We start from the raw sequence: 24,944 nt of genomic DNA, 5'->3' as shown, positions 1-24,944 counted from the left end.
ATATGTTTTCCTGGTGACTAACCTCAAAATAGCCTAGAACAGATAATTGAATGTCTAGTTGCAGACCCTACTATTAGAATTTGGGAGTAGGTAGAAGGTAAGAAAAATGCCATTGTTTCTGAATTTAGTTTCCCTTTTTATTCCCATAGACAACCCAATCTCAGGGAAACAAAGTCTAGCACCATTTTAATTTCTGGACTCAGATCTTGGGCTTAAAGATGACATCCCAGCTTTTCCAAGGCTATTGTATAAATGTTGCTAGGTTGTATAACACACCTTTTTGATCTCTTCAGTTGAGACATTTCACTGAATCTGTTTAAAAAAAAAAGGCCTAATTAAAATGGTCTGGCCAAAATTTTTCCAGTGTCAAAATTGTGTCAAAAGTACAAATTAAAATGTCTATGAGAAAAGTAAATGGAAATTGATGACATCTTTGCAGTACAACAGAAGTAGAAAGCAGGGTCCTCAGCCCGGCCTAGTATAAATTTGCTATAGGCAGCATATATTCTGTATTTAACAAGCTTTCTAAAACACTGGATTAAACTCTGCTCAGATATGGGAATTAGACTGGGGGAGATTGTTGACTCAGGCAGACAAAAAAAAAAAAAATAGCTTCTGGAACTATTGGAGCCAGTGTGCTACCTCTCAGATAATTAGAAAAATGCAGGTTAAAATGCTGGCCATGCCTTATCCCCTCCAGGTTAAATACAGTAAGTGAGAGCTGTCCTGTGCTGCTGGGGTTGTAGTTATTAGAGTATGTAACTGCATCACTGTTGATTAAAGATTATGATTTGGGGGATGGCAGGGAATGTAAAACAACAAATATTTAAAAAACTGAGGTCAACCTCCCTTTATACTTGGAAGTTATTTGGTGTACCCCCAAATACACAGGGGCGTGATTACATAGGGAATCTGACTGTCTACTGGGCTGAAAATGGGGCTTCATTTAAAATAAATAAATCGGGTTGGGGTAAGTCACCACTCGGGGCCATGCTCTGACTTTTGGCTTTAGAACATTTAAAATTTAACCTTTCATGGAAGTTACCTTCCCCTCCAGCAAGCAGCTCGCAGCCTGGTAAACTTGGGAACACAACCAAATTTTATTTAGGGTACACAAACAAACAAATGACAAGACCAACAAGCTATTAAAGTAATAGGGAATTGTGTTTGTGGTCAAAACCTTTAGAACTGTGGCTCCCAGCTGAAACTCCACCTGGGCCTCCCTTGCAAGTCCAGGCCACCCCCAACCTCAGTCAGGTGGGTGCAGGGACTCCTCTCAGCTGGGGACTTGCTCCAGCCTGCAAGTGTCCCTCTAGTTGCTGCTGCTGTCATTGCACTGCTCAGCTCAGTCCTCGACCCTAGGTCCTATCAAATTCCCAGTGGACTCAAAAAGAAACCCCCTTTCTCTAAGGTAAGACTTAAAAGATATGGGTGTTCCTCTTGCCCATCTGGGCACGGCTACCCAATCTGGACCCACTGCCCAGCTAAGAGTGGCCCAGTGGATAACCCCACCTCCCCACGTTCTCACACTTACCTCCTTTTTCATATACCTGCAATTACCCCGCCCATTTATCACAGGTTGTATGTGTGGCACCAGGGAAACCCCAGGTTGTGCAGCTTTTGGTACTTCATGGAACTCCTGACATACATGCAAATTATACTTGCTAGCAGGTAGGGAGCCACTCAGTTTTCCTGTAGAGCAGGGTTCTCAAACTGGGAGTCGTGACCCCTAAGGATGTCATGAGGTTATTACTTGGGGGGTCGCGAGCTGTCAGCCTCCACCCCAAACCCCGCTTCACCTCCAGCATTTATAATAGCGTTAAATATTTTTAAAGTGTTTTTAATTTATAAGAGGGGGGGGGGTCGCACTGAGGAGCTTGCTATTTGAAAGGTGTCACCAGTACAAAAGTTTGAGAACCACTGCTACAGGGGGAGTCAGAGTGGTATAAAGCCCTGGCTGGGATGATTTAACTGGGACTTGGTCCTGCTTTGAGCAGGGGGTTGGACTAGATGACCTTCTGGGGTCCCTTCCAACCCTGATATTCTATGATTCTATGCAAATTAGTCAGGCAGCAGACTCCCTCAATTCTCCCACTTCACCACTAGAGGGAGCTAAAGAGCTGCAGCTCCAACTCTTGCTAGACCTCTTAAACTTTCTAATTGTGTCCACTGAATAGTGAAACATAGTTATGGTGGAAAAAATTACATCACTGTTACTACTGAGCACTACACTCACTAGCGCCAGAATTTTGCTGGAGAAGAACACATCACATATCCTAAACAGCCAAGGCATATTCCAATTTTTATTATAACTGACATATTAGTAAAGTAAACCAAATTATTCCTTAGTGGGATTTATAATCATGTATAGTCACATTAGATATGCCATGTTCCTTTGTTTTGCATTATTTTTATATACATTTTATTAATAATTGTTATGACAACTAATGCAAACAACGAGCCATTAATTGCTACGAAAGTCACTATTAATTTTAACCCTCTAATTGTTTGATTCTATTTTGTGACAGAATAATTTGAAAGGAAAATGAATTCCGCCCTTTCTGTGTGTTTGTTACTTGCTGCTCTTTATGCTCTTGCCCATTGCCATCACTTTCCTCATCACCCCACCTGTGAGGATGACCATAAAGTTACAAATCACACGGAAGAGCATGCACTCCTGAACCAGGCCTGTGTCAAACAAGGTGCTAGCTATGCGGACTTTACATTCAGATTCTATAAGCAGGCTATATTAGTGGAAGCACACAAGAATGTGTTCTTCTCTCCTGTGAGCATTGCCACTGCCTTTGCAATGCTGGCAATGGGTGCTAAATCGGCCACTCGGACTCAGATTTTTGAAGGAATGGGCTTTAGCCTGACAGAGATTCAGGAGGAGGAGATACATGAAAGTTTCCATCATCACATCCACATGATGAATTGTCCTAACAATAAGATCCAGACAAGTATGGGAAATGCCCTTTTTATAGCGGCTGAGTTTAAAGCACTAGAGAAGTTTTTACAAGACGTCAAAACCTTTTATGAAACAGAATATTTTCCTACTAATTTCCATAATTTAAAAGAGGCTGAGAAAAAGATCAATGGTTATGTAGAGAAGAAAACCCGTGGGAAAATTCCGGAACTAGTCAGCTCTCTTTATCCAAACACTATAATGGTTCTTGTTAACTACATTTATTTCAAAGGTAAGGCATGGAGCACAGATGGGTATGTATTTACATTATAATCTTTGAATGGCTGATTTTGATCTAAAGCAAAGAAAACATTGTTGCTGCTTTTACTATAAATTAAGAGAAACTGTCATAATATAGTAGAGCACAGAGCTAGAACTGGACTAAATTGTGCAGGGCCTTGAAGGGAAGGACAAAAAACATGTATCTGATGTGCCATAAAAGAGGGATCCAATAGTTTAAAATTCCTTTAAGATCCTTAGTTGGAAGGGACTCTGGAAGGGTAGAAAAGAAATAACAAAAACCAACGGGCAGAAATCAAAGCAAGACAAATTCAAACTAGAAATAATTTTTAACAGAGAGTGATTAACCAGTGGCACAAATTACCAAGGGAAGTGGTGGATTCTCCACCTCTTATGTCTTCTAATCAAGAACGGATGCAATGCAGGGGTGACCAGATGATATTCCAAAGCCTTTGTTGTGCAGGAGGTCAGGCTAGATGATCAGATGCTCCCTTCTGGCCTTAAACTCTATCTGAGTCGTCATGTTCATTTATTGTGTTTTAGGTACCTACTGAATATAAAACACCTACAAGAAATCATTTTAATAGCTGTTTTATTTATAGAGCTGCTGAGGCACCTGCTAGGTAAATTCTTCCTAATAAAGAATTAAAACAAGAAGTGACTTGATTCTGATTTCCAGTCCACTGCTAAACCTTGGTGTAAACATTGTTCTGCAAGGGGCTGGAATATTTACAGTCACCTGTCATTATTTTATTTGTTATTCTCAGGTCAGTTTCTACTGCAGGTATGAAACAATATGTGCATTTCCCACACTCCTAGCAGTATGGGAAGCCCCAGGGCTGCTGCCTCTTTGCATCGCTAGTGGAACACAAGCCAGCTGAGTGGAGCAGGCTATAGCTTTGCTCTGCTTATCACCAGTCAGCAATGGGAGGGGCATTGCTGGTTGTGGAGAGGGAAGCCCATTTTCCATTCTCAGGAATGGTGCAGCATACACTCTTGGCTCTTGGTCCCTGGAGCTGCAAGTGGGATTGTGCCTTCACCCAGTGTGGTTCAGTGCCCTGTTGGCTCCTAGGGGTAAGAAGAATAAAGACAATATTTGGTTTGACATCTCTAGGTAGCAACAGTTTGATATGGAATAGTTTGGGGGCCCCCAACATTACATCAGAATAAATATTTAAGGGACCTATTCTTCTCTCCGCAATAACGCTTTAAAGAAAATCAACAACATTTGTTCATTTCACTTAGTAGTTCTTCATCTTGACTAAAAACCCATTTACCCCAAACTCCAGCACATCAGTGATGCTGCTGTCGCTCGCCTGCAAAACAGACATTGCTTCATCAAAATAAACGTGGAGTTTCCCCCACCTATGAGCTTCTTCCCTTTGAATTAGTCTGATTTCTGCCAACAAATTCCTCTCTCCCTCCACTATTAAATTGCATTCTTTTTGTTTTTGATGATAAGCCTCCTGGGAAAATCCTTTCAATCCTTTCCACACCCGCGAGGAGGATTTTTTGGTGGATGAGAAAACCTCCGTTAAAGTCAGTATGATGCGCCAGGATACCGACTATGAAAGCCACTATGATGACCAGCTGTCGTGCTGGCTGGTGCAGATACCGTACAATGGAAATGCCAAAGCATTATTTATTCTGCCTGACGCAGGGAAGATGGAGCAGGTGGAGGCTGCTCTCTTGAAAGAAACTGTGTGTAAATGGGAGAAATTACTTCAAAAAAGGTAACCCTTTGCCCACCGTTATGCGGCTAGATGGTTGATGATAATTTAAGAGAGAATTCCAGAGCAAGGCAAAATATTAACGCAGGTATCACAGTTCAGTATTCTCCATGTTGAGTAAGTAGAGTTCTCAAATGATCCCCCAGCTGCCTCAGAGGAGAGCGTTGCAGAAGGTACAATTCCAACTCTTCTGACAGCCCAGGCTGCAGCATCCCAACTGTTGGTCCCTTAGGACTCTAGCCAGGCCACTGATCTGAATAGGTCTGGCAGGTCCGAGGACTACAGCAAGTACTGATCTTGTTGCCAGTTGAGTGTTTGAAAGTTCCTACTTCTTTCATGTTGCTAATGAGATTTATTAACTGCCATGTACCATTGATTCCAACCTCCTTACCCTAATCTCTGTCTCCACTCCACCATCTCCTTGTCCCTCCAACTGCGCCTGATCCCACAGAAGTCTGTTGAAAGGTACATATCAGGGCTCTGAAATGAAGTTATGGACTCAGGAGAAATTCATTTGTTCAATGGTCCAACCACATCTGTTCAGGAGCATCCAGGCATGTAGAAAAGGCTCACCTAGACCCTTCTAGGTGCTCAATCCTCACTCAGACACACAAATCACACAGAGAATGCAAATGCCACCAGCAGACGCCTCAGGAGTCAGAAAAGCACCATGTGGTGTCATTAAATTGCAGGTACTCCATAGTGTTATCTGAGTGCAATGTTTCACCATCATGTTGTGTTCTTTGTTGACAGGAGTATTAATCTGTACATTCCAAAGTTTTCTATTTCGGGGTCCTACGATGTGAAACTCCTGTTTCAGAAAATGGGTATTACTGATGTGTTCTCTAGCCTTGCTGATCTGTCTGGAATTGCTGGGACGTCCGACCTGTATGTTTCAAAAGTAAGTTAGTGAACAAATGGTTTTGTGAGCAGGATTTGTCTGTACCCATGATTATAAAGTTTACATCCGAGACTATTTACGGGCTCGATTCTGTTCCCACTGAAGCCACTGGCAAAACTCCCACTGACCTCAGTGGCTGCTGGCACTCAATCAGTTTTCTCTAGACTAGGGCACAAACAGGCTCGTTACAGAGAGCACAAGCCTTCACCTGTAGTTTCTGAAGGTTGTTATAAAAGGAAATTGTCCTAGGGAGCAGCAGGTACATTAAGAATGGGCACAAATACAAAAAAATGGCTTTAACTATTCCTTGCCCCCAGACCAGAATGTCTCAATAGCAGCAGTGATAATCACTTCCAAATCCAGAGCTAGGTTGTGATACACTTATGCACCATTTTTCCTCAAGTATTGCCTCAGATTCCAATGAGACGATGGGTGAAATCCTGGCCCCACTGAAGTCAATAAGAGTGACTTCAATGGAGCCAGGATTTAACTGTGGGTAATAGGCTACAACTCAAAAGGAGTAAGGTCATCAGAATCTGACCCTAGCTTAACAGTGGGATAATATTATCTAAGTCACATTCGGGACAATAAGGAGAACGTTCTGAGTGGGTTCCACAGACCTCTGTAAAGAACCCAGTTAGGGTTTGGAGTAACTAAGGTCCTGCAGTAACAATGCACAGTATGATACAAAAGCTGTACTGAAGAGAAGAATTGTGGGCCTCGGTGCCATGGATTCTTGTCATTGTTCGCCTTGACATTTCTGCTGGAACCCAGCTTTGTACTGTCTCAACGTACTGACTGTTTGTGATGCTAAGGAGGAATTGGTGATAGTAATCATTGATAGAAAAAAATCCCTCTCTTTTGCGGAGAACGGCAGCTGACTTGATCCATGCAGGCCTATCTTTTTTTCCTCAGTGGAACTACAATTGAGAAATAACTGCAACAGCCTCTTAATATTGTTGGGTTTGATCCTGGAGTCCGGACACAGGGGAAACTCCTCTTGAAGTCCAGGGAAGATTTGCCACTCAGTGGAGCTGGTTTCATTGGGCTGTATCAGTCCTGTTTGTATTCTTCCCATTTCCTAACACAAGAAGTTCAATATCAGCTGCTGATCACTGTCCTGTACTCATGCTGTAACATTTGCCTCATTTCCTTGCAGGCTGTTCATAAGGCCGTGTTGAATGTTCATGAGAATGGCACCGAGGCAGCAGCAGCCACCGCGATAGCAGTTAACAAATTTCTTCATCCTTCAACTACCATTAAATTCAACAGGCCCTTCGTGGTGATGATTGTTGATAAAGCCACCCTCAGCACAATTTTCATGGGGAAAATTGTCAACCCTACTATAAAATAATTGAGGAGCCGCTGGACGCATCAGTACTTATGGTGGGCCGCCGCAGGCACTTCTACGGACCACCAGGTGTCAGTGACTATCCCTGAACTTTAATTGACCTACATTCACAAGCAAATCAAATATATATATATGGGAATGTTTAGGCTATAAGCAATTGAGATTTCTTCTCAAACAAAATAACTAAATATGTATACAGCACGTGTAATAACAAATCACTGATAATCTGCATAGGAAGGCCTATCATCTCTTTGCCCCAGTTTGGTAATTCAGATCATACTAATACATTATCTGAGTCCCTAGGAAAGCTGTCTTTATAAAAGGCTTCTACTAGATCTTCATGTAAGAAGTAAAGTTTCCCAGCTCACAGCAGTGTCCTGAATGCCCTTAGTTCTGGGTTATTCACTGGCAGCTTTATCATCCAGGAATCCTGGTAAGGATCACAGCTCTACCAGTCTGTCTCTGGATAGTCCCAGTGTTGAGGTCCAAGAAATTAGCAATCCCTTCCCTTAGTGCTGCCCATGGCCTGGCTGTTAGTCAGCATGCTGCCAAGCCAGTCCTGTCACAGCTCTCTCTCATCAACAAGTTCTCTCAGACGCTAACAGTTATTTCTCCTTCAGTCAACTTGCCTTCACCACATGTTCCAGCTCTTATCTGGAATGTCCCAGAAAGCCAGCGGCTGCTCCAAAACATTTAGAATTGCTCTTCCGTAACATACACTAGGTGCCATGTCACTTCCACAGTGATTGGCGAACAGCTTTTAAAGGCACAGTAATGAAACAGGCACAGAAATTTACATTGTCAATTACTCATTTTTGCAGTTACTGAATAAAATAAATGTTGGGACCTAAACTTTTCACTTGTGCTGACTTTTAGAGAGTCTCCACTCTCTTGCCGTTATGTTTTGTACATCTTTTTAAGCCATGTGACAGGGTCAGGCCAGATGGCTACAGGAGAATGATCCTACTGGGGTCCGGGAAGTGGGCAGGCTTTCCTTCCACTGCTAAAGGATCCCCCCCAGCCTAAGAGGGGGATCCACAGGACCTGGACACCTGCTCTATCGCCGCATCCCTCTGTCGGCTGGCGCCCCGGGTGTAGTCACGGCGGAAGAGCCGGGCACGCACCTGTCCCAGGTCCCACCACCGCCGCGCCGAGGCAAAGGCACGCTGCTGCCCTCGCCAGGCCAGCCAGAACTCCCGGAAGGACGCCACGAAGCCCACATCCTCCAACAAGCTGTTGTTGAAATGCCAATAGGCCGGCCCCGGCCTCTCCGCGCAGAGGGAGGCCGTCACGGTGGCTAAATGATGGTCAGAGAATGGGGCCGGCCGGATACTGGAGGAGTGGGCTCGTGAAAGGTGGAAGCGTGATAAATAAATGCGGTCCAACTGGGAGTGGCGCGACTGATGGGCCTCCACCTTGACAAAGGTGAAAGTGAAAATGTCATCCGGGTGGTGGTCGTGCCAGACGTCCACCAGGGAGTGGTGTTCGACTATCTCCTGGAGGACGTCCACAGCAGCCGGGCACTGCTAGGTCCCCGAGTGGTCCCGCTCCTCAAGGGTATTATTAAAGTCCCCGTCCAGGACCAGGCACTCGCGAGGATCCAAGGTGCCGAGGAAGGTGGACGCCTGCTGAAAGAAACGCAGCCACTCCGGGCCCGATGTTGGGGCATAGACGTTAACAAGGTTGACCACGAGCCCCTCCATACGGACCCGGAGGTGCAGCAGATGGCCCAGTGCAGCACCTCGGGCCATAGTTCGGGGGAGAACAGGGTTGCCACTCCAGCCGTATGAACTGTGAGATGGCTAAAGCAGACCCTGTCCCCCCATTCCAGCCGCCAGCTGTCTTCGGCGGCTGGATCCGTATGGGTCTCCTGCAGGAAAACCACAGAGTACCCCCCCTTCCGAAGGAAGGAGAGCACCTGGCACCTGCGGAGACCCATCCTACAGCCTCGGTGTTCAACGTTGCGATGGTGAGAGGTGCCATGAGGAGGGCTGGGTGGGATCCTCGCCGGCAGGGACGCTCGCGGCTCCCAACGGGCTGCACAACAGTCCGTGACCTACCCCGTAGGTGAGTAAGGAGTCACGGAAGAGGCGGACCCGCTGGTAGTCCGCGGCGGCCTGCTTCCCGGTCCTTTTACCCTCCCCCATGAGGGTCCTCGTGGCCCGGAGGATTTGATGGAAGTCCCCCCATCACTGGAGAGTGAGCTGCACCTTGTTACGGGAGCCACGGATGTCCCCAAGGAACTCCCGCAGCTCCTCTCGCAGCGTATGGGGAGCCGGGGTCACTAGCCCCCAGCTTTCCTCTGGAGGGATCACTGACACAGCCCCATGGCCCATCAAGACAGGCAGGCAAGGGGCGGACCCCCAACATGGCGCCCGATGGGCTGGCACCATGCGGCCCCCCTCAAACTCCAGCTCAATGGGAGTGGGGAGGGAAGATAGCAGCCCCTGGTGAGTCGGGACAGGGAAATAGAGAGGCTGCTCCCTGTGGGCTATCCTCTGGGAGTGAGGAGATGATGGCCCCAGGGGCGGCAATGGTATCACGGGAGGTGGAGGGGACAGGGACGGCATTGGCATCAGGGGCAGGGCAGGGATCTAGAGTAGGAGCAGGGCAGGGATAGGGAGCAGAGCCAGGGAGAGGGGCAAAGGCAGGATCCTGGGCCCCAGTAGCCAGGCTGCTGGGAAATGGCCCCTCTTGGTCAAGCTCAGGAATCTGGGGGGTGGGAAGGGGGCCCTCTGTGATACCAGGCTCTGGCTCCATGGCTGGTGTAGTAGCCACGACATCGAAAGGTGGACAGCCTTCAGTGGGGTCCCCGCCCAGGAAGGAGGTTGGTTGCCCCACGCCCACGAGGGACATCCCATGGGGCTCGGGTCCCAGCCGCATGGCACCAGCGGTCGCCTCGGTGGGCTCGGCAGCCGTCAGCAGGGTGCCACCCACAGCCGGGCAGATGGAGGAGCCCAGGGAACCCTCGGAGGCGGGAGCGGAAACAGCGGTTAGGGGGAGGAAGCATGGAGAAAGGGGGGCCAGGGTGAGGTCACTCAGATCAAGGCCCACTGGCAGAGGGTTGTCCTCCCCCTGGGTGACCGGGGTCAGACCCAGGGCCTCGATCTCCTTGTAGATGGAAGGGAACTCTCCTTCCACCACCCTGAAGTTCTCCCCGCCAGTGCTGAAAGCGACGCTCGTCTCGGAGCTCACAGGGGCTCCAGATGATAACAGGGCAGGAGGGGCTCCATTGGGGGCCTTGGAGGGAAGGGACTCCAAAGAAGGGGTGTTACTGCCCTCCTGTGCTGCCAAGTCTTCCCCAATCAGTACTGGTGGATGGAACGCGCCCGTGGGCAAGGCAGAAGGCTCGGCATCGGTGACCCCTTTCTGGTCTTCCGGGGGGTTTCTGCATTGGCAGAAAGGAGTGGAGCTCGAGCCTTCCGCTTGCCCCGCTTCCCCTGGACTAGGGCCCAGCCCTCCATGGCATCATCCAGGGGCCGGCTAACAGGGGTCAGGTCGGCGGGCAGGGGCGATGGCTCAGGGACTGTGGGAGACAGCGGTGGGGGCGGCATGAGGGAGGGAAGATTCCCCCTTGGGCGGGCCCGCTCCCATGCATGGCGGTATCCCTGCCACACCCTCCTCTAGGGGCCCTGCTGGATTGCAGGCAGCAGAGGCGGGGCTCTCCCGCTCGTCTGGGCGCGCTGGGGGAAGCACCCCTTGGGCCCCAGTGTGAGCACTGGTGGACTGAGTAGGAGGAGGGGTGGCTCCGGGCAGCCAGGGGCGCTGGCGATGATCGGGCCGGGACTCGGGGGGCCAGCGCCCTCCAGGGCTTGGGGGTCCTGGTTGCACCTCCTTGCCGGCCCAAGGGGCAGTCCCTCTGGACGTGCCCCATTGCCCAGCAGAGGTAGCACCGGGCCTCCCCCGTGGAATAATGCCCCCGGTAATGGGCCCCCTGGTAGGGGACCAAGAATGACCCCTCAAACGCCTCTCCGCCACGCGCCGCCGGCAGCAGTTGAAGCTGACTTGCCAGCAGAACGAGAGGATGTGACAGAGGGTGGGGTCTTTGCAGCCCAACGGGAGAGGGCTCACAATGGAGATGGGTTTCCCCAGGGTAGAAAGGGCAGGTAACAGGGCAGCATTGGGAAGAAAGGGAGGGACAGATGTCAGGATCAGGAGGACGCCCAGGTCCTCTAGTGGCTCTAGGGGGACGAACACGCCCCCCCCACCTCCAGGCCCTTCTCCACAGCCTCCTGGGTGGCGGCCTCCGATGCTGAAAAGAAGACAACCTTTCCGTACATTTTGGAGGCCACCACAATGGCCGTGGGTCCCACCACCCTCGCCAACACCCGCATGTAGGTCTCCACGTGGGGCGAGGCTGGCACCAGGAGGCAACGGACACCGTACTTCCTGGTCAAGGTCGGGAAGGGGCCCCAGCTGCTATAGATGGTAGCAGAGGAGGTGGGCAGGAGAGATGATGTAGCGGCAGGCGGGGGGACTGCCACCACTTGGGCCTATGCCCTGGGGGCTGGGGGAGGGACACCCGCAGAGCTGGTGGAGGGAACAGCGGGGAGGGACGCCGTGGCCAGTGGTGGGGCCACGGCAGTGGGGGCAGCCCCTGCCATGGAGGGCCTGGTCTTTTTTGCGGGGCCCTTACCCTTCTTTTTTCCCTGGCCTTTCCCGCTGGCTGGGGGGGGGGGTTCCCCAGGGTCAGAGGGGGCGAGGGACATGGCAGCAGCGGAGGTCATCTTGGTGTCCGCTGCCGCCGGTGCCCCAGTGGGGGCAGTAGCAGGTGGTTCGGCTGTGGCAGCGGAGGTGGAGGCTCCGGGGGGCCAATGGGGTAGCAGATGGGGAAGGGGTGGTGGGGTTTTCTGGAGGGACCCCACCCATCTCGTCCCCCACCATCATGAGCAGGGAGGGAAGGGGAGACACCAGAAGGAAGAGGGGAACGGGGAAGCAGGTCGACCACTCCTCCCTGCTAGGCTGCAGGCAGGGAAGGAGGGCCCCAAAAGGGGTGGGCTGGATGGGGGGGCAATCAGGGGTTAGGGGTCAATAACCAACACTGGGTGGAATTCCGGCTCCTCTAGCTGCACTAGGGGAGGGGGGATACAACAGCATTGGGGGTGCAGTGAAGAGGGTTTAAACTAAAATGGGGAGTGGCACAAGCGCATGGGAGGGGCATGGGCGCACGAAGCAAAGGGGCTAAGCAGGCTGGAGGTAGGACAGGTAAGCCAAGGGGCTAGCTTCAGAGGCTGGGGCAGGGCAGACAAATAAAGGCTGCAGAGGGAAACGGGCTGGCAGGCAAACAAACCGAAGCTAGTAAGGGGGGCTGAGGCAAAAGGGTGGGGCAAAAGGCTGCAAGGGGCAAATGGGGCAGGTAACAAGGGGCAAAGCTGTGAGGTGGGCAGTCTGGGAGGGGGGAGCACGTGTGCCCACGTGCGCCTGCACACAGCCTGTTTAGACTGGCTGCTGCTTCTGGCCCAAATGGTGGAATCAGGGTGTGGCAAGCCAAGCAAGCAGCTGAGTCCAGAGGCAGGAGCTGAGGCAGATGGTATACAGGCAGTGGGGTGGTGGAGGGGGCGGTGGTGGTGGTGGTAGTGGTGGGGGTTGCGGGGGACACAGATGGATCGGGGGGCAGCTCCACACCACACCCCCTGTGTCCCTACCAACACAATCAAGACCTCCACCACAAGAGCACAGTTTGAAAGTTACTCAGTTCCAAAGGCCCCCTCCACAGTGGTCTGCAAAGTCTCTAGGTGCTCCCCCACGGGTCCTCTTCTCCTCCTCGGGGCTTCAGCAGCTCCAGGCAGTAGACTCTGCAGCAGCAGCTCCAGGTAGCAAAGAAGGGGGGGGGGTGGAGATGTCTGGCCTAGCCAGGGGAGTAGCTGGAGCAGCAACAGGGAGAGCCCAGGGCCTAACAGGAGCAGGAGCAGCAGCAGAAGCAGCAGCCCTCTTTCTTCCTTCTCCCTCCAGGCCAGAGGGCTACAGGAGAGTGATCCTATTGCTATCCAGGAAGTGGGCGAGCAAAGCCCGTCCGCTGCTAAAGGATCCCCTTGCAGCCTAAGCGGGATCCACAGGACCTGGACACCAAATAAATCTGGGGAACAACTAATGAAATAACAGGGACAGGAGTGTGGTCAAAGGGTCAAACGAAGGGAACCAGATGGGGACACCGAGCAGAGAACCCCGGACAGTGCCCACTGCTCCTCAAAGGCGTCAAGGGAGTTGGTGGACGCCGCCCAGAGGAACTCTGCCCGGATACGTGAACGGACCGAGGATCGGAAATAGGCCCCACAGTCACAAGAGACTCCATCGGCCAACCTCCTCACTCTGGTTTTATAGATGGCCATTTTAGCTAGGGCCAGGAGGAGGTTGACCAGGAGATCCTGTGACTTTGTGGGGCCACAGATAGGGAGTGCATAAATAAGAAGCTGTGGGGAAAAGTGCAACCAAAAACGTACTAAAATATTGGTGAGGAGCCGGAATAGGGGCTGCAGCCTGGAACACTCCAGATATATGTGTGCCAGGGTTTCCCTCATGCAGCAAAAGGGGCAGGGGTCTGGGATAGAGGTGAACTGCGCCAAGAACATGCCTGTGCTCATGGCTCCGTGAAGGAGCCGCCAACTGATCTCCCCGTTACAGGAGAGTGATTTTTTTTTGAAGCAAAAGATGTTTTTATTTGCATAACATACTTACAATGTAAAAACAGCAGCATATGCAATGTGTAACACAGCAACCAATCACAATTGTTTTCTCATTAGCTTCAGGGGAGGGAAGTGTTCAGCTTGTCCGGGCCCAGAGCGGGGGGCTTCATTGACTCTTGTGGTTCTTCCACCCCCTCAAGTTACCTGGCGCCACGCCCGAGTGTCACCAACAATTCCCTCCTCTGAAAGCACCCAACAAGAGGGGCAGGCTGTTGGGTGGACAATCTGGGGGGGGGGTTGGGGGGGATCACGTGCACCTACGTGTGAAAGGACCCCTCTAGGGTGGTGGTGTCCGCAGTAGCAATGGCTTGGGCTGGGATCCCCTACTCTCTCCCCCAATCAAAGGGTCAGACAAAGGGACCCAGACGGGGACACCGAGCAGAGAACCTCGGAGAGTGCCCATTGCTCCTCAAAAGCATCAAGGGAGTCGGTGGACGCCGCCCAGAGGAACTCCGCCTGGATACATGAACGGACCGAGGATCGGAAAACGGCCCCACAGTCACAGGAAACTCCATCGGCCAACCTACTCTCTCTGGTTTTATAGATGGCCGTTTTAGCCAGGGCCAGGAGGAGGTTGACCAGGAGATCCCGTGACTTTGTGGGGCCACAGATAGGGAGTGCATAAATAAGAAGCTGAGGGGAAAAGTGCAACCAAAAACGTACTAAAATATTGGTGAGGAGCCGGAATAGGGGCTGCACCTGGAACACTCCAGATATATGTGTGCCAGGGTTTCTCTCACGCCGCAAAAGGGGCAGGGGTCTGGGATAGAGGTGAACTGCGCCAAGAACATGCCTGTGCTCACGGCTCCGTGAAGGAGCCACCAACTGATCTCCCCATTACAGGAGAGTGATCAAAGGGAAAGCTATTGGTCCCCAATTAACCAGGTCCCTTTTCCCTGGGTAAGGGAACAGGGAAGGGTTTTTTTTTTTTTTTTTTGAAACAGAAAAGAATTTTATTGTGTAACACTTGCAAAGAGTTACCAAAGGAAACAAAACAAACTATGCAACAAAACAACGCAAACAGAAGGTATAACACAGCAGCTTTCAGGAGGGAGAAGTTTCAGGCTAGCCTGGGCACAGAGCGGGGGGGCTTCCTCGACACTCATGGTCTTCCACCCTCCTGAGTTACCTGGTGGCCTAGAGCGGGGGGGGCTTCCTCGACACTCATGGTCTTCCACCCCCTCGAGTTACCTAGTGCCGCGCCCAGTGTCACCGATTATCCCTCTCCTGAGAGTGCCCGGCAAGATGGGCACGGCTGCGGGGTGGGCGGTTTGGGGGGGGGGTAGACACCCATGTATTATAGGACCCCTCCTAGATGACAGTAATGATGGTATCCACAGCGGCAACGGCTGGGGCTGGCGTCTCTCGCTCTTCCCCTCAATCAAAGTGTCAGACAGAGGGAACCGGACGGGGTCACCGAGCAGAGAACCCCGGACAGCGCCCACCGCTCCTCGAAGGCGTCAAGGGAGTCGGTAGACGCCGCCCAGAGGAACTCCGCCCGGATACGTGAATGTACTGAAGATCGGAAAAAGGCCCTACAATCGCAGGACGCTTCATGGGCCAACCTCCTCTCTCTGGTCTTATAAATGGCTGTTTTAGCCAAGGCTAGGAGGAGGTTAACCAGGAGATCTCGCGATTTTGTGGGGCCACGGATGGGGAGTGTATAGATAAAAAGGTGAGGGGATGCTAAAACATCTAGGCCCTCCATGGCAGGGGCTGCCCCCACAGCTGTGGCCTCGTCATCGACCGTGGCACCCCTCCCCCGCTGTTCCCTCCCACCAGCTCTGCGAATGTCCCTCCCCCGGCCTCCAGGACGTATGCCCGGGCGGTGGCAGGCTCCCCCTGCCTGCCGCCTCATCATCTCGCCCACACCACTGCCTCCGCTACCATCACCAGCAGCCGGGGCCCTTTCCCCACCTTTCCCCACCGTTGCCTCCTGGTGCCCACCTCGCCCCACGTGGAGACATAAGTGCAGGCGTTGGCGAAGGTGGTAGGACCCACGGCTATTGTGGCGGCCTCCAAGATGTATGGGAAGGTCGTTTTTTTCTTAGCTTCGGAGGCTGCCGCCCAGGAGGTGGTGGAGAGGGGCCTGGCGATGCGGGGGGTGTTTGTCCCCCTGGAGCCGCTAGAAGACCTGGGCGTTCGCCTCCTCCTCACCTCCGTTCCTCCCTTTTTACCCAATGCTGCCCTGTTACCCGCTCTCTCCGCCCTGGGGAAACTTACCTCTGTCATCAGCCCTCTCCCGTTGGGCTGCAAGGACCCCACCCTCCATCACGTCCTTTCTTTCCGCCGGCAAGTGCAGCTTTTACCGCTGGCGGGGGCGCGTGACGGGGAGGAGCTCGAGGGGTCCTTCCTAGCCCCTTACCAGGGAGCCCGCTATCGGGTCTTTTACTCCACCGGAGAGGCCTGGTGCTACCTCTGCCGCTCAGCGGGGCATGTCTGCAGAGACTGCCCTTTGGCCCGGGGGGGAGGGGCACCCGAGACCCCCGAGACCCGGCAGGACATCGGCCCCGTCGTTGCCGACGCCCCTGGCCGCCCGGCACCTGAAACCAACCCTCCTCCTACTCGACTCGCCGCTGCCCCCGTCCGGGCCCAAGAAACACCTTCCCTACAACGCCCAGGCGAGCAAGGGAGTCCCACCCTTGCTATTACCAATCTGGCAGAGCCTATGGAGTGACAGAGTGAGTGACCTAGGAATAACCCTGTGCCCAAAAGGTCACAAGGTTATTGCATAAGATGTGCCAATAGGTGATGTTACGGAAAAATGGATTGCAATAGGCTGCAATGTATTGTCCAAAACCACAAGACACCTGATTGTAACATCTTTAAATGTCTGTCTGACTGCAGGGTACATGTTGTGCATAAATGCTAATAAGAATAAGAGGAACTATGAACAATCTATGAAAAATGGGGCATCCCCATCGGGTATGGAAGTAGAGTTAAGGGAAAGTGGGCTGACACCTTTGTGTATATGCATAAGGTGTTAGGCTTAGTTAGAATTACAATATATAAAAGGTTTGCCAGTTGGGTAAAAGTGGGAATAGCCACGGGAAAACTGCAGCAGGAACTATCCCTCTACTGATGACGACTGGTGAGAGGTCCACTGGACCCTAGCATATCTTTGAGGATGTGAATATGACTACACTGATGATTATTGCATAGGTTCTGTAGGATTTCCAAATGGGTAATTGTAACTTTACTTATTGCTTAATAAAATTTGTAGTACAGATCAGGCTTTGTACTGGTGATTGTGCCTGTGGTCATTATCCTTGGACTTTGTGTGTTCCTAGAGCCTCCAAATCTGAGAGACGCGCCAGAGGCAATTTCACTCTGAGCTTGAAACTGTAGCAACCAGAGCCAAACCCATGATGGTGTAATACAATATCTTTAAATTCACTTTAAACAAAATAAAAGGCTACACCATATGCTGCAGGGCAGGTATAAGGGATATGGGATATAACCCTTCCCCTCCACATCTTGTTTTCTTACTCAGAACACCCTCGTTGACCAGTGTATGGTTGGTTAATATACTTATCACATTACCAATAGGTAATATTCACACCACACACATTAATATGCATTAAGAACACTATCAACATATCATATTGTATATATTTATTTGTAGCAGTTGTATGGCTTGAACGGGCTATGTCCATCTGTAATTCTGTTCCCTTATGCTAAGTATTTCATAATTAAGGCTAAGTTTTAGTCACAGGTATTTTTACTAAAAAGTCATATACAGGTCACGGGCAGTAAACAAAAATTCACAGCCCATAGTTTGTCCATGATTTGTACTATATACCCCTAACTAAAACTTGGGCCAGGGCTGCTCTGGGGGGGGGTGGTCCGGGGTGCCAAGGGTGCACGGAGGGTGGCCCAGGACCCCCACTGGTTGCTGGGGGGGGGGACAGGTGGTGGTGGCATGGCCCAGGACCTCCACTGGTCTGTGGGGGGACAGATGGCAGCGCATGGCCCAGGACGCCCGCTGGTGGGGGGGCCGGGGGGGGAAGGGGTAGGCAGCAGCAGCACATGGCCCGGACCCCTGCTGGGGGCGGGGCTGGCAGGCTCCCTACCAGCTCCGTGCAGCTCATTCAGAAGCAGCCGGTCCCTGCAGCTCCTAGGGGGAAAAGGCCAGGGGAGCTCCACGCACTGCCCCCACTACGATGCCCAGCTCCACAGCTCCCATTGGCCAGAGAACCATAGCTAATGGGAGCTGCGGGGGCAGTGCCTGCAGCAGGGGCAGCACGCAGCGCTTCCTCGCCCCTCCGCCTAGGAACTACAGGGACATGGCTGGCCGCATCTGGTGAGCCCCAGCCCCGAGGTAAGTGTTATCCTGCACCTCAACCCCCTGCCCCAGCTCTGGTCCCCTCCCACACCCATACCTGCTGCGGCTGGCCCAGGGGCTGCCCGAATGCTCGGGCAGCCCTGGAGCCAGCCGCACCAGCTGCTGCGGAAGTCACAAAGGTCACAGAAAGTCACGGATTCCATGACGTCTGTGACAGACATGAAGCCTTACCCACAACCCCTTGCATTAACTGACGTAAGCTTTGGTTTAAGTAGATAGGAAAACCATCAGGATCAAGATACAAGTGTTCAGTCCTGCTACCAGCCTACGAGGTGCCTTCATGCCCTTTGTACCTGGAATACATGTGTTCATAACAAAGAATTAAGGGGTACACCATTGGTACCAGAAAAACAAGGTCAAAAGACCTTGCCTAGCCTCAGATAATGCATACAGTGCCTTTAGACTTGTAAACAAATTGGGTACAAAAAGGATAGCTTTAGAGGTGTGACTTGGGGAGCACATCTTCTGGATAAAGTGCCTTAACAGCGCAGCATGAGATGGCTTCCCAGAAATTGGTGTCATATTGAACCTCTCTTCCCTGTACTATATACCTCATTGGACTTTTAGCAATAACCCGACGGATATTGGGTTATTTGGTCCTTGAATATATTTCATTACTAACCAAAGTGTGGGTCACGCAGGTTGGCTATGAAATATATTGACCCCTGGTGAACATTTTAGCAGGAGATTAATTAGCAATACAGTTCAAACTGACCAGTTGCCTCAAAGAGCTGTATGAGTTGAACAGAATGGGATGAACAGAAGACACTTTCCTCCACTGAATGTTCAGTCCCACCATGGAACCCCTGTTCTCATCCTGGCTTGCTACAGACATTCCTCCTTTATTATGGCGTCTACCCATTCTCTTTAGCCCTGTTGTCCACAGCAGGGGAACACATCAAGACAGTCCCCAGCTGCACATCTTCCTCCAGTCATCTGGTAGGGATTTCAGTGTCCAGCAGGTAGGGATTTCAGTGTATTTGTTTAACTAAGTCCTTTATACCTGCACTGTTTCTCCCACTGCATGGGGAATGCATGCTGCACTCTTCCAAACAGGAGCAGAGCTACTGCTCGGGTATGCACGCTGCAGATCCCCAGAGGGAATTCCACCACACGCTCCCATGGCCATGTCAGTCCCCCCTTGCCCAAAACACCCTACCAAGTGGCAAAAGACTTGGCCTGGCCCTAGAAAGACAATGACTCATATTTAATATGAAGAAAGGCACATGCAGGACATCCATAGACAGCAATGATTAGATCCAGCACATCTTTTTCCAAGGCCCTCTCTCCCCTTGGAGCAGGGCTGGTTCCCCTACTATGGTAGCAGTTCCTCTCCCACCATAGCTGCATGCTCTGGTTCACTCCACTGGGAATTAAAGCTGGATGGACATTTTTGCCACTGGATTTTAGTCCCTGTCTCAGGGATGCTGCTGCTCCTAATGGTACGCTCCTTGTTTCCACCGGATCGCTTATAACGTGCTGTTTGCATACAGAGGGTAATGCAGGCCTCAGGTCAACAAACAAGCAATTGCCATCTACACAGCCCTCTGTTTGCCTAGGCAGAGGCTCCATTTTGCACTGAGGGAGTGTAGTGTGGGAATATAACACCATCTATCCAGGGTAATCTTACTGCCAGGTATTGTTGGCAGCAACAAGGGCTGGGTTCAATATCTATTTTGAAATTACAAAACAAAACCAACTTGAGACTCCATCCAGAAATTGGGATCGCTGAATATATCCCCTGGGTACCCTTAATGGCAACACCACTCGCAGCACTGAGTCTGTGTATCAAACGAAGACACCTTTTAGTGAGGGGAGAGGGAACAGCATTAGTTTGGGAAAACACAGCAACAAGGAATCAACAGTATGTGAATAATAAGTTAAATGCCCACCCCGCCCCCACAGTTACTCCACCTCAGTTTCCCCAGCGGCGAGTGGGAATGTCTAGTGAACGAATTCAGCACACCACATTCCCGGGTCTGCCACTACACTCTTACTCTCAGTTTGTTGATGGGGGTTGGTGACATTCCAGAATCCAGGGGTGCCACCCTTCGCCCTGTCTCTGCCTGTAGCTGCAATGCTGCCTTTGGACCATGTTGCTGCTCTACCTGTCCTGTCTGGTCTGTTCACATGGTGCTATGACTACCGAGCCCAGCTCTTAGTGATTACAGCTCTAGGGTTGTTGGCACGGGGCACGGGCTGCTACATCATCTCTCACCACACTGTCTGTCTTCGGTGGGATGCCACATATGGATTCTGTAGCTCTATCACCTAGCCCAGCTCTTAGTGATTTCACTGGGTTGTGGGGAGGCGCTCACAAAAACGTCTAAACCCCTCCAGCAGAGCACCTATCCTGCAGCCACTTGGCCCCAGGGGAGAGCAGAGAAGGAATAACGTCCTGCCTCCCCTTTCTCCTAGTTCCACTTTCAAGAGAGGTTTTCAAGAGTGCCCAGGAATAGTGAGAGCAAGAAGGAGCCACTAAACTAAACATGACTCCAGGACTCCCCCTTTCTGGCTCAAACCTGTCAAGTTCAAATGAAAAACATAAAATGGCCCAGCCATAAAAGCCCTCATTTCTATTGGCACTGGTCCCTAGAGCGCCTTCACGAGGCCAGGGTGCAGCAAACAAACTGTCCACTACTATTTTCAACATGAGCCCCATGACCCTGGCTTTAGGCTCTGGTGCATTTTTACAGTGCATGGGCAAAAGTTGAGCAGCTAGCCCTAGATGTCAAAAAATAAAAATCTAACTTCCCTGTTCTTTGCTCTGCAGCCTCTTGGATGATTTCTAATTGCTCTGTTTAACAGAAACTATTACACTTAATACTATTTAGTAACATTAAGGATACATCTGCATGTGGTGCTGGGGGTGTGATTCCTAACGCACATGGCTCTACCTACATTAGCACTCTTGCAACTAGTTCACTAAAAATAGCACTGTAACTCTACCCATATGAACCCTAACCCTAGCTCCAAGTCCCCTACCCTAACCATTGGCTGGGGAGCCCTCCCCATAGACACCCTAATGCTAGGGTAGGAAGCCCTAACCATAGGAACCCTATTCCTAGCATGGCATGCACTACCTATATGAACCCTAATCCAAGCTCAAAGTACCTTACCAATAGGAATCCTAACCCAGGAAGGTGAGCCTTACCCATAGGAACCCTAACCAATGGCTGACAAGCCCTACCCATAGCAACCCTATCCCTAGGGGGGGCAAGCCCTATTCATATGAACTGTAACCCTAGGGCAGGGAGCCCAACCCCTAGGACCCCCTAAGGTGGAGAGCCCTGCTTATAGGCATCCTAGCCCTAGCTCCAAGCACTCTAACCACAGAAACCCTAACCCAAGTGCAGGGAACCCGATCCATAGGAACCCTGACCCTGGGGCAGGGAGCCCTACCTATATGAACACTTACAAAACCTTCAAATACTCTAACCATAGGCATGATAACCCTAGTTCCAACTACCCTAGCCATTGGAACCCTTATCCTATTCAGGGAACCCTACGCATGGCAGCCCTAACAGTAGGTGCCTTACCCATAGGGACCCTAACCCTAGGGCAAGAATCCAAGTACCCGACCCCTAGAAATCCTAACCCATGAGCCACTAGGAACCCTAATCCTAGTGTGGAGATTCATATCCATAGGAATCCTAAACCTAGTGCAGGGATGCTTAACCATGGGAACCCTAACCCTAGCTCCAAGTATTATACCCTTAGGATCCCTAACGATAGTGCCAAGTACCCTAACCATTGAACACTAATCTTAGCTTGGGGAGTCCTACCCATAAGAAACCTATTCCTAGGGAGGGGTGCACTACCCATATGACCCACCCCCCCCACCCAAGCACCAAGCACTTGACTCACAGGAACCCTAATCCTAAGGTGGGGAGCCCTAAATTTAGAACTGCTCCCCCCAACCAAAGCTCTAAGTAACCTGCCCACAGGAAGCCTAAGGCAGGGAGCTGCACCAATAGGAACCCTAACTCTAGGATGGGAATCCCTACCCATATGAACCCTAACAAAGGCTTCAAATTTCCAAACTATAGGGACCCTAACTCCAACTGCAATAGGCATAGAAATCCTAACTGTAGGGCAGGGAGCCCTACCCACAGGCACCGTAACTGTAGGGTGGAGCCCCCATCCATAGGCAACCTAACCCTTGTTCCAACTACCCTAATCATAGAAAGCCTAACCTTAGGAGAGGGAGCACTACTCATAGGCAACCTATTCCTAGTGCGGGGAGCCTTACCCTTAGCAATCCTCACCCTAGAGTGGGGAGCCATACCCATAGGAACCCTCAGCCTAGCGCCAAGTACCCTAACCATAGAATCCTAACCCTTGGGCAGGGAGCCTCACACATCGGAATCTAACCACTGGGTGAGAAACCAGCTCCATAGTAATCCTGACCCTAGGGTAGAAGCCCTAACCCTAACTAAAACTCCAAATATCCTTATCATAGGAACCTAGCCCCTGCACCAACTACCTTAGCCATAGGAACCTTAACCCTAGCAGCTTCTTCTAGTGCTTGCTCATGTCCATTCAGCTTAGGCATGTGTGCTCGCCACATGTTTTTTCCCCACAGCAGTAGCCAAAGGGGACCGGCTCCGGAGCCCCATGGAGTGGCATGCATATGCTGCAGTATATAGGGCACCACTGGCTCCCCCTACCCACAGTTCCTTCTTGCTGCCAGTGATGGTGCTGGAACTGTTGCTGCTTCAGCTAACACAGTTGCTTTCTCGTTCGTACGAACGTGTTAATTCGTGTATATAGTTTTCTCTTAGTGTTCGTAAATCCCTTAGCTCTAGTTAGAGACTTCGGAGGTCCCAAACAGGACTTTGCCTCGGGACAGGGCATGCCCCGGACCCCAGGCTTTAACCCTTGTGATCACTGCAAGAGGCCCATGTCCATTAGTGAGCCACACAGCAACTGTCTGCATTGCTTGCACAAAGGGCACATTAGTGAAAAGTGCAACATTTGCAAGTCCTTCCAGCCAAGGACTAAGAAGGAGTGCGATATTTGTTTGAGAGTGCTCCTTATGGAGTCAGCCTGCACCCTGGCACCGAGCACCGTGACCTCGGCATGAAGCACCCCACCAGGCCCATCCACTGGCCGGCACTAGTCACCATATGTGGCTCCGACCAAGAAGCCCAAGAAGACAGTGCGAGGTTGGTCTCCAAGCTCCTGCAAGGGGAAGGATAAGACTGGGTGCAAGCAAGGTCCCATGCCAGGAAACGCTTCACCCCAGTAGGGCTCTCGGGTCCAAGCTGTGGTTGAGCAGGGTAGCCCAACGTGCTCCCCGCCAGCTACCCTGGATAGGGCAGAGGCCTCCACCAGCTCTGGGTACCATCCATCCTGGAGGCCCTGCAGGCTGCACAGAAGACCATGTCCCTCACAGTGCTGCCCACACTGGCTCCTGTGGTTCCCCGATCATGTGGTAAACCCATGTTCAGACCTCCATGGTCCCCACCTCAGTGGCACCATTCCCCATTGTGGGGGACATCCCGCAAGCGCTCGCCCTCCTGTAGTTGCCAAGCCTCTGACCGTGAAAGGCAGGTGCAGTGAAGCCCCATTCGGTCCCTGGACCTTGGACACGGGCTGAGAGACTTGAGGTGCAGCTTGCTGGCAACCGGGCACAAAGCTCTGGAGGCACGCACCCCCGCGGGCTGGAGTACCGGTTCTGGCACTCGCTATCTCTGAGACCATGGTACCGCTCCAGGGACCCATTGAGGGATTGACTCTACCATTACTCAGACTGTCACCGATCCCCTAGGAGGGTATCACTGCATACGGGTGCTTCCTGGCACCGGGCCGTTCTGACTCCCGGTCCTGCTCCTCATCCTGGTACCGTTTGTCAAGTGCGAGACATAGATGACCGGCTCCAGGCCGTCATGGATCCATCAAGCGCCACCGGTCCCCAAGATCTTGTTCCAGATCGGACTCCAAGTGGAGTGATTGGCATTGGTCGGGGCACAGCCACCGTTCCGCTCTGTCCTGGTCGACTGGGAGTGACCACTCAGGATCGAGCCCTGGTTCGGAGTGAGAGTCCCTGACAGTCGGCACCAAAACTAGCCCCGTGGCTGGAGTCATGGTACCCATGGAACCTGTCAGGGTTCATCCAGTCCTCCCAGGCCACCCGCTCAGTGTCAGGAGCCTCAGAGAGATCAGCTGCCTCTCTCTCCCACCCTCTTCCGGTGCATGAAGCCTCGGGTGCAAGGACCCCGCAAGTCCAAGAGGGAGTAGGGGAGCAAGCTACTGGGCCACCAATGGTTGTGGAGGACCCTACAACACCGGCATCCCCCACATCATCGCCAAACAAGGCTATAACAGGGCCCCCTCTCCTGGTTCTTCCGGATGACGCTAAAGCGCACCAGGAATTACTGAAACAGGTCACCACCAACCTGGGTCTTCAGGTGGAGGAGTTAGAGGAGCCCTTGGACTCTCTCTTCGATGTCCTCTGCTCCACGGCACCAGCCAGGGTGGCTTTGCCCCTTCATGAAGGGGTGTCAAAGATCACCAATGGCCTGTGGCAAACTCCTTCCTCCCTGCGTCCCATCTCCAAGAGGGCTGAGCGCAAGTACTTTGTACCATCCAAAGGCCACAAGTACCTGTACTCCCACCCAGGTCTCAACTCCCTAGTGATGGAGGCAGTTAGCCACAGGGAGCAACAGGGTCAACCCGGGGCTACCCCTAAGAATAAAGACTCCAAGAGACTAGACTTAGTTGGGC

General features: G+C 51.7%; 1 protein-coding gene across 1 annotated transcript; it reads left to right on the top strand.

Moving 5' to 3' along the window:
* Nucleotides 1–2,544: 2,544 nt before the first annotated feature.
* LOC102933737 (alpha-1-antitrypsin) lies at nt 2,545–7,972 on the top strand. The gene is made up of 4 exons (XM_007064939.4): nt 2,545–3,197; nt 4,668–4,938; nt 5,689–5,836; nt 6,996–7,972. The coding sequence occupies exons 1-4, from the start codon at nt 2,546–2,548 to the stop codon at nt 7,188–7,190; spliced, it is 1,266 nt and encodes a 421-aa protein (XP_007065001.2). The 5' UTR covers nt 2,545; the 3' UTR covers nt 7,191–7,972.
* Nucleotides 7,973–24,944: the final 16,972 nt, after the last annotated feature.

The sequence above is a fragment of the Chelonia mydas genome, chromosome 6, assembly GCF_015237465.2.
Source record: "Chelonia mydas isolate rCheMyd1 chromosome 6, rCheMyd1.pri.v2, whole genome shotgun sequence".
NCBI classification, from domain to species: Eukaryota; Metazoa; Chordata; order Testudines; family Cheloniidae; genus Chelonia; species Chelonia mydas.
Note: the sequence above shows the minus strand (reverse complement) of the source record. Positions and strands in the feature narration are given on the sequence as shown.

Coding starts and splice junctions, on each gene's coding strand:
- LOC102933737 (XM_007064939.4), top strand. CDS start 2,546: ATGAATTCCGCCCTTTCTGTGTGTTTGTTACTTGCTGCTCTTTATGCT. Junction 4,939..5,688: donor GAGAAATTACTTCAAAAAAG/GTAACCCTTTGC, acceptor CTTTGTTGACAG/GAGTATTAATCTGTACATTC. Junction 5,837..6,995: donor CCGACCTGTATGTTTCAAAA/GTAAGTTAGTGA, acceptor ATTTCCTTGCAG/GCTGTTCATAAGGCCGTGTT.